General features: G+C 46.8%; 1 protein-coding gene across 1 annotated transcript in view; it reads left to right on the plus strand.

The window, feature by feature from the left end:
* The first annotated feature begins 9,086 nt into the window (after window positions 1–9,086).
* AHCYL1 (adenosylhomocysteinase like 1) overlaps window positions 9,087–16,323 on the plus strand; it is a 92,404-nt gene continuing 85,167 nt past the window's right edge. The window contains exon 1 of the mRNA XM_068269534.1: window positions 9,087–9,408. Coding sequence (XP_068125635.1) covers window positions 9,319–9,408 — 90 coding nt within the window. The 5' untranslated portion in view covers window positions 9,087–9,318. The remainder of the gene's footprint in view (window positions 9,409–16,323) is intronic.

A 16,323-nucleotide genomic window follows, 5' to 3' on the forward strand; every position in this document is an offset into this window, starting at 1 on the left:
GGGATCCATGCCTCATTCATTTTGATAAAGGTGAGGTACTGAACACGTTTGTGACTTAGGCGACTTCTCTTCTCATTGACAATGCCTCCAGTTGCGCTGAAGGTCCTTTCTGACAGGACGCTTGAGGCAGGGCAAGACAGAAGTTGGATGGCAAATTGGGACAACTCTGGCCACAGGTCAAACCTGCGCACCCAGTAGTCCAAGGGTTCATCGCTGCTCACAGTGTCTACATCTACACTTAAAGGAATACTATCGATGTATGCATTTATTTGTAAATGCTGTATGTTGTAGCACACATTAGGGCAAGTACTAGGAGCAATTTGGTTCCTCACACAGCTGTTCCTCTCAGCTGTAAAATCCTCCGTCAGTTTTGGCGTCAGTGTTGGATACAAAATGTATCAAATACTGACGGCTCCCAGAGGGCTAGACCATGTCTTTGCACAGGGGAGTTGCTATCAACTCCTCAGTTTATAGTTTAATTATCACCTTGCTGAAAGAATCTTGTTGATATGGTGGTAAGGAGTTAAAGATTCTAGCAATGTGTGTTTATTATCTTTGCTTCTCTTTACTGATAAAGATACTAATAATGCTAATTGTAGACAGTGGTCTGCCCCTCTCAGCAGCTTGTAAAGTGGATGCAGCCTGGAGTGAATCGCCTCAAGCAGGCAGCCAGTCTGAGTGTAAACACAGACTCCTAGTATAGCTAGTTATATTCCAGCAATATTCCAGCTCATTTAGTTACCTGTTACCACCTCAGATCAGCCTATTTCTCCTCATGTCTGCTGCATGCTGTGAGTGACACAGTGAAATATATTTGTGAGCTGCGTGAGTGTGACAGAGTAACCAAGCAGCTCAGGGTGACCCAAACTACTATGAGCTGTGTGAGAAATACATTTTTAAGCAGGGATAGTGAGAGAGAGACCTGGGTGAATAAATAAAGTGCCCCTAGCACTAGTGGTAATGTGTACACTAATATAGAGTATTAAAAAAAAAGTCGTTTCAATCGATAGTACTCCTTTAAGGTCAGGTAGTCGGCTACCTGCCGGTCCAGGAGTTGGTGGAGGGTGGATCCGGAAGGGCTAAGGCGAGGCGTTTGACTAAAGAATGTCCACATGTCCGACATGACCATGAGATCGCTGGAGCGTCCTGTCCTTGCCTGTGTGGACATGGGAGAAGGATTACTGGCAGTGGTACCTTTATTGCGTTGTGCTGTGACATCACCCTTAAACGCATTGTAAAGCATAGTTACCAGCTTATGAAATGTGTATACCATTTATGAATAGCAGCACGAGGAATTATGTTTTTATTGCTAGGTTAGAGGTAGGTCTTCCCCAAGGGGGTACGTCACCGCCGTGGGGAAGTCTATTAGGTCATAATTTGTGCACTAATTATCACTGAAGCTAACACCCCCCCTTGGTCTATAGTGATGCAGGGTGTGTAATATAGTCCAGTTTCTGGAGCTCTGCCCACTGATGCAGCTTAATCACTAATTCTCCCTCCCTCTCTTTGCCTGCAGTGTATGCTGGGTGTGTAATTTAGTCCAGTTTCTGGAGCTCTGCTCACCATTGCAGTTAAATCATTCAGGTATGAGGTTGTTTGAAAGCGCTGCCATGTCTCCCACTGTGCAAACTTAAATGTAAGTATACTAGTGGCTAGCTGCCTTCACTGTTTTAAATTCACTCTCAAATTTTTAGATTAGAGTTAGCACATAATTTTGCATCTGTTTTGCATTAGAGGCATGTATTCAGCCCTAGGGGGCTCTGCATTGCCGCTGATGGCTTACAATTCAGGTGCATCCTTGAGCGCTTATCATTTGTCTGTTTTGCTTGTCTTATGAAATGTGTATACCATTTATGAATAGCAGCACGAGGAATTATGTTTTTATTGCTAGGTTAGAGGTAGGTCTTCCCCAAGGGGGTACGTCACCGCCGTGGGGAAGTCTATTAGGTCATAATTTGTGCACTAATTATCACTGAAGCTAACACCCCCCCTTGGTCTATAGTGATGCAGGGTGTGTAATATAGTCCAGTTTCTGGAGCTCTGCCCACTGATGCAGCTTAATCACTAATTCCCCCTCCCTCTCTTTGCCTGCAGTGTATGCTGGGTGTGTAATTTAGTCCAGTTTCTGGAGCTCTGCTCACCATTGCAGTTAAATCATTCAGGTATGAGGTTGTTTGAAAGCGCTGCCATGTCTCCCACTGTGCATAGTTACCAGCTTGTTCTGCATGTGCTGCATCCTTTCTGCCTTCTGGTGAGTTGGTAACATGTCCGCCACTTTTTGCCTATACCGAGGGTCTAGTAGCGTGGCCACCCAGTACAGCTCATTCCCCTTGAGTTTTTTTATACGGGGGTCCCTCAACAGGCTGGACAGCATGAAAGACGCCATCTGCACAAAGTTGGATCCAGACGTACTATCCATCTCCTCTTGCTCTTCCTCAGTGATGTCAAGTAAGTCCTACTCCTCCCCCCAGCCACGAACAATACCACGGGAATGTCGAGCAGCACAAGCCCCCTGCGACACCTGCTTCGGTTGTTCTTCTGCCGCCGCCTCCTCCTCCTGCTCCTCCAAAGAAACACCTTCCTCATCATGCGAGTATGACTCCTCTTCCCCACACGACTCTTCCTCCTCCCCCCTCTGTGCTGCTGCAGGTGTTGAGGAAACATCTGACACTGATGAAAATTGCTCCCACAACTGTTCCTGCCGTAACTGTTCCCCTTCACGCTCCTCCACAGCTTGATCCACCACTCTACGCATGGCACGCTCCAGGAAGTAAGCGTACTGGATCAAGTCGCTGATTGTGCCTTCACTGAGACTCACCAGGTTGGTCACCTCCTCAAACGGCCGCATGAGCCTGCATGCATTTCGCATCAGTGTCCAGTTGTTGGGCCACAACATCCCCATCTCCCCAGATTGTGTCCTTTTACTGTAATTGTACAGGTACTGGGTGACAGCTTTCTCCTGTTCTAGCAGGCGAGAGAACATGACCAGAGTCAAATTCCAGCTAGTCGGGCTATCACATATCAAGTGTCTCACTGGCAAGTTGTTTCTCCGCTGAATGTCCGCAAAGCGGACAGGTAGGTATATGCAGTGATGGGTATTACAATGTGCACCTGTCACACACAGACAGGTAGCGGACAGGCACAGTGACACTGCGTGCGCTCAACTCACGTAAGTAGGTGGGTGCACTGAAGTGAACAACAGGCAAGTAGGTATATGCAGTGATGGGTATTACAATGTGCACCTGTCACACACAGACAGTTAGCGGACAGGCACAGTGACACTGCGTCCACTCAACTCATGTAGGTAGGTGGGTGCACTGAAGTGAACAACAGGTAGGTAGGTATATGCAGTGATGGGTATTACAATGTGCACCTGTCACACACAGACAGGTAGTGGACAGGCACAGTGACACTGCGTGCGCTCAACTCACGTAGGTAGGTGGGCGCACTGTGAACAACAGGTAGGTAGGTATATGCACTGATGGGTATTACAATGTGCACCTGTCACACACAGACAGGTAGCGGACAGGCACAGTGACACTGCGTGCTCTCAACTCACGTATGTAGGTGGGTGCACTGAAGTGAACAACAAGTAGGTAGGTATATGCAGTGATGGGTATTACAATGTGCACCTGTCACACACAGACAGGTAGCGGACAGGCACAGTGACACTACGTGCGCTCATGTAGGTAGGTGGGTGCACTGTGAACAACAGGTAGGTAGGTAGGTATATGCAGTACTGGGTATTACAATGTGCACCTGTCACACACAGACAGGTAGCGGACGGCACAGTGACACTGCGTGCGCTCAGCTCACGTAGGTAGGTGGGTGCACTTTGAACAGGTAGGTATATGCAGTGGGTATTACAATGTGCACCTGGCACACACAGACAGGTAGTCACTGAATGTGCTGGGCCTGGCAGTGGCACACACACAGTATGAATTATCAAGGCTGTCTATGCAACACAAGTGTCAGTGGAACTCACAGAAAAAAAAATAGATCACAAGAACAAGATTAGCTCTCAAAAGAGCTGTTGTGGGGTGCTATTTTAGCAATAAGAATCAGCAAGGAGCAAGCTAACAAGCCTACAAGAGCCTAACTAATCTTTCCCTATGAGAGTCTGCAGCAGCAACTGTCCCTTTTCTATTTACTGCAGGCACACAAGTGAGTATAATGGCCGGCGGTGCCTGCCTTTTATAAAGGGGGGAGTGGCTCCAGGAGGGAGTGTAGCCTGATTGGCTACAATGTGCCTGCTGACTGTGATGTAGAGGGTCAAAGCTGACCCTAATGGTGCACTATAGGGGCGAACCGAACTTCCGGAAAAGTTTGCGGTTCTCCGCGATTGCGAACCCCTTTCGGGCCATCTCTACTCTGCAGACTCCTTCAGCATCACTACAGTACACAACGCTTCGGAAGGGGGTGGAAAGGTTGGGGGCAAGACTCTATACACAAGACCCTGCAGCACACTGAATGGGGACTGTCTACAAATCTTTGTCTGATTCCTTATCACTGGCTGAGCAGATGCCGTCATTAGAACAACGAGGACCTGATCTAAGAACTTCATCTCAGCTCTAAAAGATAAGCAACAACATGATAACCTTTAGGCTACTTGCACACCAAGACGTTGCGTTAGGTGCCACGGTAAGGTCGCATAACGTGCACCTAACACAACGTATGGTGCTGCAAGATAGGACGGTAGAGTGAGCCGCGTTAGGCGGCTCTATCCCTATAAGGTCTCCCAGAGTGGCGCTGATTGGCCGGCGGGACCACGTGATGCGGAGCGAGACACTCCGCATCACGTGGTCCCGCCGGCCAATCAGCTGCCGCCAGTGCAGTGAATATTAAGTAGCCATGTGCGCGGCTACTGTAGCTGGCTCTCCCCGCCTCCTCTCTGCCCCCCACTGAGCATGTGCAAACAGTCTAACGCGGCTATAGCCGCTCTAACGCCGTAGCATGCTGCACTTTCGGGAGAACGTGCAGCGTTACATGTAACGCAATGTGGGCTGTGTGAACAGCCCACTTGTGTTACATTGCTGTGCGTTGGGGGAGCGTTACAGGCGCACTAACGTGTGCCTGTAACGTCCCTGTGTGTAATCAGCCTTAAAGGACACCAGAAGCGAAAAAAAACTAATGAAATTGTTTTGAGATTGTATTTATCTTCCGTCTCCTAAAAATGACTTTTAAAGATATTCCACAGTTTTATTTTATGTTTAAAGAGAAACTCCAACCAAGAATTGAACTTTATCCCAATCAGTAGCTGATACCCCCTTTTACATGAGAAATAGAATGATTTTCACAAACAGACCATCAGGGGGCGCTGTGTGACTGATTTTGTGCTGAAACCACTCCCACTAGAGGCTCTGAATACCGCGGTACTCCTGGCAAACTGCCACAATGTAACAATGTTCACAGACAGGAAATGGCTGTTTAGAGCTGTCTAACAGCCAGAACAGCTAGAAACAGCTACATAAAATGCCCACAGTAACAATGTCACCATGTAATACATGTCAGAATGTGAATCTGGGAGAGGAAAGATTTTACAATGAGCAAACACTGACTAAATCATTTATACATAATTATGGTAAAAATGAAGCACTTTTTTTTATTACATTATTTTCAGTGGAGTTCCTCTTTAAATCTACTTTTTAAGTTTTAACTGTTTTATTGTTTTTGCTCAATGACCCATTCATTGAAGTATGCCGGAGCAAAAATCTATGAACTATTGAACCTTTTTATCTTGTTCCTGCTTTCAGAAGCCATTTTCTGCTAGGAAAGTGTTTTAAAGTTGGAATTTCTTATCAGTGAGAGTCACACTGTAGTCACTTCCTGTCTGAGTCAGGACTGAGTCAGCCACTTGCATACCTGATATTTAACTCTTTCAGGCAGAGAAAGAAAAAAAGGAACACAGCATAGTTATTAGTGTGCTTGGCACTGTACATACCCATGTCTATCTCATCATGTCATACGTCACTTCGGGTATCCTTTAACCACTTGCCGACCGCGCACTCATATCGCGCGTCGGCAAAGTGGCAGCTGCAGGACCAGCGACGCAGATCTGCGTCGCCGGCTGCAGGCTAATTAATCAGGAAGCAGCCGCTCGCGCGAGCGGCTGCTTCCTGTTAATTCACGGCGGGGGGCTCCGTGAATAGCCTGAGGGCCGCCGATCGCGGCTCGCAGGCTAAATGTAAACACAAGCGGAAATAATCCGCTTTGTTTACATTTGTACACCGCTGCTAACAGTAGCAGCGTTGTACCAGATCAGCGATCCCCGGCCAATCAGCGGCCGGGGATCGCTGTCACATGACAGGCAGGAGCAGGGGCGTAGCAATAGGGGTTGCAGAGGTTGCGGCCGCATCGGGGCCCTTGGGCCAAAGGGGCCCCGAAGGGCCCTCCCTCAACTACAGTATTAGCTCTATATTGGTCCTGTGCTTATAATAATCACTCCTACAAATACTTTGAACAGTGGTAATCATTAACAAGCTGTTTCACATCCCCTAATTATACCTCTGATGCTGTAGTTGCCATTGGCAGATTTTTTTGCGCCATATCAATTGTTATGTATAGAGTGCTTAGGGGGCCCCAATGTAAAACTTGCATCGGGGCCCACAGCTCCTTAGCTACGCCACTGGGCAGGAGCCTGTTAGAGGCTGCACAGGACAGATCCGTCCCTGTGCAGCCTCCGATCTCTGGGGCAGGGAGGGAGGAGAGGGGGAATCCTGCGGTGGAGGGGGCTTTGAGGTGCCCCCCCCCCCCCCCGCCAGCCACACGCAGGCAGGAGCGATCAGACCCCCCCAGCACATCATCCCCCTAGTGGGGAAAAAAGGGGGGCGATCTGGTCACTCTGCCTGGTGTTTGATCTGTGCTGGGGGCTGTAGAGCCCACCCAGCACAGATCAGCGAAAACAGCGCTGGTCCTTAAGGGGGGTAAAGGCTGGGTCATCAAGTGGTTAAAGAAAAACATTTATTGTGAGGACTAGTTTACATTACAAATTTTTTTGTGAGCTTTTTTTAAGTGATTACCAGCATTTGTTTTGTGTGATTTGTGTTTTTGTAAGCTATTTTGTAAGCATTTTTGTTTTGCGATTTTCTGTGTGCAGACAAACAGGAATTGCAATCTTTGACCTAAAACTGAAAGTCTTTTAAAGTACTTTTGTTTGAAATGCTCTTTTGTTTGAAAAGCTGTTTTGAACGCTCACAAAATCGCTGCTCTAAATGGTTTTTAAAGCAATTTGCAATTTTCCTATACCTGAGGAAACGCTCAGAAAATGGTGCAGGACACGCGCTTGTGATTGGAAAGAAAGCTCACTGCTCATGTGAGAACACTCACATTAGATTTCATTACACAAGCGTTTTTACAGCGCTCTTAAAAACACTAGTGAATTAAACCTCCCTGGCGGTCTATTAAAACCGCCAGGGGGCAGCGCAGCACTTTAAATTTTGTTTTTTTAATCATGTAGCTAGCCTAGCACTAGCTACATGATAGCCGCTGTGCAGCGGCATCCCCCACCCCCTCCGATCACCTCTGGCGATCAGCGTAAACAGGAAATCCCGTTCAGAACGGGATTTCCTGTTTGGCTTCCCCCGTCGCCATAGCGACGATCGTCATTGACGTCATCGGGAGTCCCGATCCACCCCTCAGCGCTGCCTGGCGCTGATAGGCCAGGCTGCGCAAGGGGCCGGGGGGGGGTGGGGGCGCGGCACAGCGGGTAGCGGCGAATCGGCGCGGAGCGGCGGCGATCGGTTTGTACACGCAGCTAGCAAAGTGCTAGCTGCGTGTACCAAAAAAAAATAATTATGCATATCGGCCCAGTAGGGCCTGAGAAATCCTCCTGCGCGGCATAGCCCGAACTGAGGTCGGGCTTACCGCCAGGGAGGTTAAAAAGCTCAAAACACTCACTCTAGCGCTATAAAGCATTGTAACGGTTTATAGCACATGCAAAATGCTAGCGCGACCGTGATAAGAGTTATCACAGCTTTGTGAATCAAGCCCATAGTGTGAACAAGCCCTCAAGCCTGGTATACACGATACAATTTCCCGTCAGATAGATGGGTCAAATTGATCATTTCTGACAGGTCCAGTCTGATTTCCGATTGTTTTTCTGATCGATTTGCTTAGAAGTGATCAGAAAATCGATCAGAAAAACAATCGGAAATCCGATTGGATCTGTCAGAAATTATCTATCGACCCATGTATCTGATGGGAAATTGCATGGTGTGTACCAAGCATTACAGCTGATACAGATCCTGCAATAAATCTTCACTTTGACTACTTCCTGCTTTCATTGAAGCAGACATATTGTTAACACGCAGTGTTTATAAATGGATGCAAGGTGGTTTTATGCTCAAACCTCAAACCACAGTCAGTGCAGAAACTGGGCTGCTCAGACCTCAGAAGACACGGGTGCGGGTCTATCTTCACTCCGTCTTTACAAATGAGCTCTCTGATGACACAGCTAAGGGATCAAATTACAACTTGTGATTAGTCACAGATGAAGGGGAATTAGAAAGGCTAAACTCTCTAAATACATACAGGGTGCATTTCTATATGTTTTCCTTTTGTCCTGAGCAAGAGTTCAAGTCCATATCTACCTCACGATTTTTCCGAAGATTTTCCCGACGACCAGCAATTTTTTGAGAGTGGGTGCAGGTGCACGATCACATGAACGTCGCTTAGCGTCGTGCGACGATAACGTCCATCACCGACGACTCCCGCGCAAAGGACCGCGATCACTTGATGTCCTGTTCGCGCTGGCCGAGTAACGTCATCTGACATTGCACATACCCACCGGCCGAAACATGGATTAGGGAGCGCTCATCATCAGGTAGACATCGCTGGATCCATATTCCTGTGTTGCCAGATGAGTATGTAGCTGTCTCTCAGGACAGGGAAAAGAAAGGTTTTTTTTTCCTGGACTGACAGAAAATAAGAAATGTCTAGAAAATACAGTGCCTTTCTAGATAGCTCTTCGCTGGAGGCGACCCCTGCGATGGCTTGAAATGTATCTGAATACAGAACTCTGTATACATGAAAACTGGGTATTTCCAGCCAGGTTTCTGTGGAGGTCTGCAGGCTGAAGGGTTCTCTCCCCACACGCTGCCAGCGTCTACAGAGCGCCCTCTGCTGGTCAATGCGCGCAAAATGTGTCACCGCGGGATGCGCTCTCCATACTGTCTCGGTTCAGCAGTCTTTGACGTGATGAAGTAGGACGTACTGGTGACGTCTGTTCTTCCCCTTGCTTATGTCAGGTTTTCCACTGTAGTTTGATTTGCTGCTTCCATTAAAGCAAGCGTTCACCTTGGGAGCCGGACTACCAACAACATGTCAGTGCCAGAAGCGGTCGCAGCTGAGGATGGAGAGGTGTCAGCCAGATTCTCTTACACAGCTGCTCTCAGCAAGACCACCAAGAAGGTAATGACGTAATTTATGCACAGGCCACGCCTCCCTCAGATGAGGGTTTGCTTGTGTCTGTCCTTGTGTTTTTCAATGCAGAGCCAGCCTTGTAATGAGATAATGCACTCCAGAGGCTTCCAGCTGCCGAGGAACTACAAATCCCATAATGCATGGCGGGGAAGCACATGCTGGCTGCCCTGAGTGTTTGCTGCACAGCTGGAGGGGTTCAGCAGGCTGCCTAGAGCCGCTGACTGTCCTTGAAGATGAATGAGGGTGATAAATAATGGGTATGATAGACAGGCCTAGGGATTGTTGTCAATGGTGTTTCTAACCACAGGCACAGGCATAAAGGCACTGTAAATTTTCTGGCAGTCCAGTAAAAAAAAGTATATTTTGCCTGTCCTGAGAGACTGACAACTAAGGCCTCGTTCACATCATACGTGCTTCCGTGCGGATATGGAAGCGCATATGGTGTTCTGAAACGCAGGAACGGCAGAAGGGCATAGACTGCCCTTCTACCGTTAACAACTTCACATCTACTGCGCTGCACAGCAGTACGATGTGCTAAAAAGTGCTTGCTTACTGCTGCCTGCATTTTGCCCGCAAGCGCAGAGCTGATCCCATCACTGTCAATGGATGGGATCAGCAGCGCAGATGGCGTGCGCTTGGATGCGCTGTGTTCGGATCGCACGGCCATCTGCGCTCCTCAGATGTGAACGAGGCCTAAGGCAAAACACACTAGATGCGATTGTGCACGCTTTGCTGCGGACTGCAAAACACTTCCACAGGCTATTGAAGTCAGTGCTGGCTGTTTGCATCAGCATTTTCCCGTGCGTTTTTGAATCGTGCAGCTTTCCACTTTTTCCTGCACGATGCACGAGTTCCCATATAGTATATGCCTATAGAAATGCGGAAAAATTGATGTATGATCGCAGCAAAAACATGAATGCAAAAGCCTAAGGAGACCGCAGAATAGCATGGGAAAAAGAGCCCTGCAATTGTGTTTCCTGCCTCAAGGTGGCTACATACCATACAATAAAATTATCCAATTTGACAGCAATTCGATAAAAACGATTGTTTGTCCCGAAAAATTGAAAGCTTTTTTTTCATTTTTTCGAGAAATCTGATCAAATTTCCCATTTTTATTTGATAAAAGAAGATTGGGAGTGTCAATATATTTATGAAAATTGAATGGTGTAGGGTAGATTGTATTACAGACCCAAGCAATTTTTTACTGAGGCTTCAATATTTTTTTTTTTCATAATTGGAGAGAAAGTGAACATATGTGTCCATTGGTCAGATTTTTTAAATGTTATGTCAGTCAGAAAAATAGATTGCAATTCTTGAATTGAAAAGATATTTTAAAAAATTGTACGGTGTGTGGCCACCTTGAGAGCTCGTTCACACTAAGGAAGTTTTTGCCCTTTTTTCCAGTGCAGGCAATTTTCAAAATCGCCCACAAAACGCTTGTGCAATTAATCTCTGTGAGAAGGTTCATATCAGCACGTTGCGCCCCTTTGTGGTCTGCAAAGCGGTGCCTGTACCATTTTTTGGGGCGCTTTTGCTATAATGGAGGGTATAGAAAGAGCGCTAAACGCTCACAAAACCGATTTATGTGGTGTTTGCGGTTTTTTTTAGAATAAATACATTGTATTTATTATTTTCCGGGCCAAAGATTTCACTTTCTGACTTGCGTCATGGAGTGAATAACAAAACTGCTCTGGAAAAGCGCTTAGAAAAGTGCTTTTACCAAAAACACAGAGCGCAGTGGAGCGCCGGTATGGGAAAATAAAACGGCGCACAAAAACGTTTGCGTTTTCGTTTTTAGGTGTGAACAAGGCCTCAGGGTGCAGGGAGGAAAAGCTTTCTGTTTCTATAATGACTGCATATGCTCAACAACTGATAAATAATCATACAAAGTTTTGTAGACAGTCCCTATTCCTTGTGCTGAAGGGTCTTGTGTACAACGCCTTGCCTTCAGCCTCTCCAACCCCTTCCTAAGTACTGCATAATGTAGTGATGTTGGAAGAGTCTGCAGAGCCAGTTCTGCTCCATCGTCGGAGGACAGAGTGAGTATAATAAGAACGCATATGCGTTTTATATGCATTTTATAATATGCGTTTTTAAAAACGCTGATTTTGTTGCATATTTTTCAAATACGCACATACCGGTAATGCTAGTCAATGGTGATGCAGTGTAATGCGTTTTATATGCGTTTTTTTAAAATGTTTCCTGATGTATTTCTGATTCCTGTTGTCTTCCTAGCGATTTGCATAAAATGCAATTGAAAAACGCATGGAAAATGCATACAAAACGCATATGCGAACTGCATACATGTTGAAACGCATGGAAAATGCAAGAAAGCGCATATGAAGAAAAACGCAAACGCACTAAAAACGCACCACAATCGCAAAAAACAATCATGACAGAAAATGCGACTTTTAACGCACTGACAAGTGTGCACCCAGCCTTAATCACAGAAGCTAATGTGATGGATAGAGAAAATGTGTGCAGTGCTTCACTGCTGTCAGTTTTTGGGTAGGAACACACTAGGCAGAATCGCATATGTGTTTTCCACTATGTGCTATGGAAAACGCATATGCGATTCAGCCTGGTGTGTTCCTACCCTTTATCTGCATGGGGAAAACACATTCAAGTGTGCGCTAGCCAACTGAATAACATTGGTTCTCAGTTGTCCTGTGTAGACAAGTGTGCTCCCAGTCTGAGGATGGGACACCATAGTGAGATCAGGACTCGGGAGTAGAAGCTGTTAGAGACACGTGCCCCAGCAGTGAGTTTCTGTTGTCTGCATAATGACTTGCTGTGAGTGTAGCAGCAGGTCTGTGCTATTATGAGCGCTCTGTCACTTGTGGAAGTCATCTTCTAAAGCTCTTAACCTCCTTGGCGGTAACCCCGTGTGTGACACGGGGTAAGCCGCCGGAGGGTGCCGCTCAGGCCCTGCTGGGCCGATTTAAATAATTTCTTTTTTTGCTGGACGCAGCTAGCACTTTGCTAGCTGCGCCAGCACACCGATCGCCGCCGCCCCGCTCCCGATCGCCGCTATCCGTTGCGGCGCGCGCCCCCCCCCCCCCCCCCCCAGACCCCATGCGTTGCCTGGCCAATTAGTGCCAGGCAGCGCCGTGGGGTGGATCGGGACTCCCAATGACGTCGGTGACGTCATCCCGCCCAGTTGCCATGGCGACGGGGGAAGCCCTCCAGGAAATCCCATTCTTTGAACGGGATTTCCTTATCGGAGATTGCCGAAGGCGATCGAAGCGGGCGGGGGGATGCCGCTGAGCGGCTATCATGTAGCGAGCCCTGGGCTCGCTACATGATTTAAAAAAAAAAAAAAAAAACTGCTGTGCTGCCTCCTGGCGGAATGTTTCATACCGCCAGGAGGGTTAAAGTGAAATTGGAGCGCAGAAGAGCCCGACCTGGCAGCCGGCCTGGCCAGGTCGGGTCGGCCACCGGAGACCACCGGGAGCCTGCGGAGCGGCGGCGAGGGCACCTCCTGCCTGCCACGGGCTGGAGGAAGCCCCAGGTAAGTGGAAATTGATTTTTATTTTTTAGCCACCCTCCCTGAACCTTCCCTTTAAGCACAGAGGTTTAAAGTTCCGTGGAGAGATATGCAGAAGTTCAGATTGTTACATTCTATTTAGTTAAATGTATCTATTGAGAAATGTTACACACTCTTTGGCTGTCCTCCAGCTCCTTCTCAGTCAGAGACAGTGAGTCACATTCAACACTTAGGGCTCGTTCCCACTATCGCGAATCTGCATGCGTCCAACGCATGCAGATCCGCACATGTAATGCAAGTGGATGGGCCTGTTTCCACTGTAGCGTTGTTGAGGTGCGTTTTTTTCAGCGTGAAAAAAACGCACAAAAGAGCCAACGATTTCGCCTGCGTCGGGAATCCGTGCGAATCGCCGCTAATGTATTTAATAGTAAAAACACATGCGTTTGTTACATGCGTTTTTACCCGCGATTTCGCACCTTTTTCAATTTTATTTAGCCCTGGCAGTGTCATGGTTAATTTCGCATGGCACCCTGCCATGCGAAATCGCATGCGAAATCGCGGGTAAAAACGCATGCGGAAACTCATCCGCATGCGTTTTTACAAGCGTCGGAATGCGGCCGAAATCGCGTCGCAACAGTGGGAACGAGCCCTTAGATACATTTATGTAAACAAAATGTATCTATTTCAGCTTCGGATGAGTCTGCAGAAATCTCCAGGAACTTTAAAGCCCTGTGTAACCCTTCCAATGCTGGTCTAGTAAAAAAAAAATGCTGGTTGCATATAATATACTGTAAATAATGTTTTAGAGCAAAGTTGAAATGAAGGGTTATATTCCGCTTTAAGGTGTAATTGAAATAACAACACAAAAACAGGTGAATAAAAAGAAAAGGCCACAACCTTCTTTATTGGGGTTTTGATTGATTGATTGCGTTTTAGATTGTATACCCAAACCATTTTTACCAAGTGATCATTAATCATAAGATCGCACCAAAGAGAGTATCATGAAGTATCATGAACCAGAAACCATCAAACTATGTCCACCAAACCAGTGACATTTCCCATTACAGCCACCCATTTTTTAAAGGACAACTGAGAGGGATATGGAGGGTGCCATATCTATTTCCTTGCACCTTGCCTGGCGGTCCTGTTAATCCTCTGCCTCTAATACTTTTAGTCACAGACCCTGAGCAAGCATACAGTACCGATGTGTGACTGCATGTACTGCATGCTTGCTTCAGGTGTGTGATTCAGACACTACTGACCAGAAAGATCATCAGGTCTGCCAGCCATCTGGTATTGTTTAAAGGGGAATAAATATGGCAGCCTTCATACAGTATCCCTCTCAGGTCAGTTGTCCTTTAAAAAGGGAGACACACACCCAATAAATTTCAAGCATTAAGGTTGTGAACTTGCAATAATATCACAGGTAGGGAGGGAAGGTAACTTGGCTGGTGTTGTGCAAAATGGTGATCCGCACTGCTGACACCGGGTTTTAAATACTGCTCCTCTGAACTTAAATTCCCTGGCGATTCATTTCTGTCTGGATTTATGGGTCTAAAAGCAGTAGATTTTTTTCAAGAATTTTAGGCCTCCAATTTTAGGTCATAACTCACCAAAGTAAGTCAGAATAAAGGCCATAAAAGACATCCCGCATATAATAAAAGACTAGAACACAAAATTGTTGAAATAATTAAATTTATGACTAATCTTCAAAAATAGTAGTAGTAGATTATTGTACCGTGTTAGCCATCAGTAAGGCCCAGTGCACACCAAAAACGCTAGCAGATCCTCAAAACGCTAGCGGTTTTTGGAGCAGATTTCAGAGCGATTCTAGGCATGTTTAGAGACGTTTTCTTAACATGCCTAGCGTTTTTTTAAGCGTTTTCATGTAGCAGATTACAAATATTGTTACAGTAAAAGCTGTTACTGAACAGCTTCTGTAACAAAAATACCTGGAAAACCGCTCTAATCTAGCCTTTTCCAGAGCGGTTTGCGTTTTTCCTATACTTTACATTGAGGCAGGAGGCACGTTTGCGGTTTGCTAAAAACCTCAAACCGCTGGTGTGCACTATCCCATTGAAATACATTAGCCAAGTGTTTTCACAAGCGGATGCGGTTGGCGGATCGCTGATAAAACCGCTCGGTGTGCACTGGGCCTCAAAGCAAGAAGTTTTAAATCAGGATGATACTATTTATTGGCTAACCAAAAAGAATAAGCAAGCTTTTGGCCTTGCAGCCTTCGTCGGGCTTAAAAATAGTGAAACTGTACAAACAAGACACCAGACTATACCGTATGTACATGTATACCTATTACACCTCAACGTGTATATTTTGAAATGGGAAATGGCACAGAGGGCAACATCACAATCTGGGCAGCAGAAGTGTGATTCCTTTTGGACTTTTCCCTTTGCTATCAGTCTTAGTCAGCAGACAGAGAGTAGTCAAAATCCAGGTAGAGGTCTGTGCAGGCTGCAGGCAGAGAGTAGTCAAAATCCAGGCCGAATCAGTGCAGGCGGCAGGCACAGAGTACCTTATTTGTCGCCGTATAAGACGCACTTTTTCTCCCCCAAAAATGGGGAGAAAAAGTCCCTGCGTCTTATACGGCAAAGGCAGGGAATCCCCAACTTCCGAACGCCCGCCGATACGAAGCGCCGAACCGCCGCCATGTTGGGAATTCCCTGCCCTTTTGTCCGCTTCCCCCTTGCGTCCCCTGGTCCCCCGTGCTGCAGTGCATAGCCGCAACTTACCTAATCAATGCTCCCGCGGCGATGTCAGACCTCCGCGCTACCCCTCCCCGCTAGCCTCCTCTCCCTCCCCCTTGTCTTTCCTGCCCCCCCCCCCCACCCCCCGTGCAGTAATGTATAGCGGGAGACCTCCACGCTACCCTCCCCCCCCCACCCCCGCTAGCCTCCTCTCCCTCCCTCTGGTCTCTCTTGGCCCCCCCTGTGCAGTAATGTATAGCGGCAGCTTACCATCCAAGCGCCAGCGGTGAGTGCAGACATCGGTCTCCACGCTACTTCTTGCTCTTGTGTCCGGCTTGTACTGATTTGGCGGCACCTATTCCTGGCTACCTACACTAGCTGCACCTATATCTGGCTAACCTGTACTGGCGGCACTTATTCATTCCAGGACAGAAAAAGTGGGATACTAATACATATCTGGTATCATTGTATTCAGCAGAATCAGGGCTTTTACAAACAGTAACATTTTTGTTAGTAAATGTAATTCTGTTTTGAAAATAATAAAAATCACAACAAAAAATATTTTATTTTTTATTTTACTTTTTTTTTCTACATATTTCACTTAAAAATCATGTTCATTCTCCAGAAAAAGTACAACATTTTCAGTTTCAGTGTTCAAGCCCGATTCATTATGGAAAAACAATATATAATATGTGCTATTTCATGTAGGTTTTC

Source organism: Hyperolius riggenbachi, chromosome 2, assembly GCF_040937935.1.
Source record: "Hyperolius riggenbachi isolate aHypRig1 chromosome 2, aHypRig1.pri, whole genome shotgun sequence".
Lineage (NCBI taxonomy): Eukaryota > Metazoa > Chordata > Amphibia > Anura > Hyperoliidae > Hyperolius > Hyperolius riggenbachi.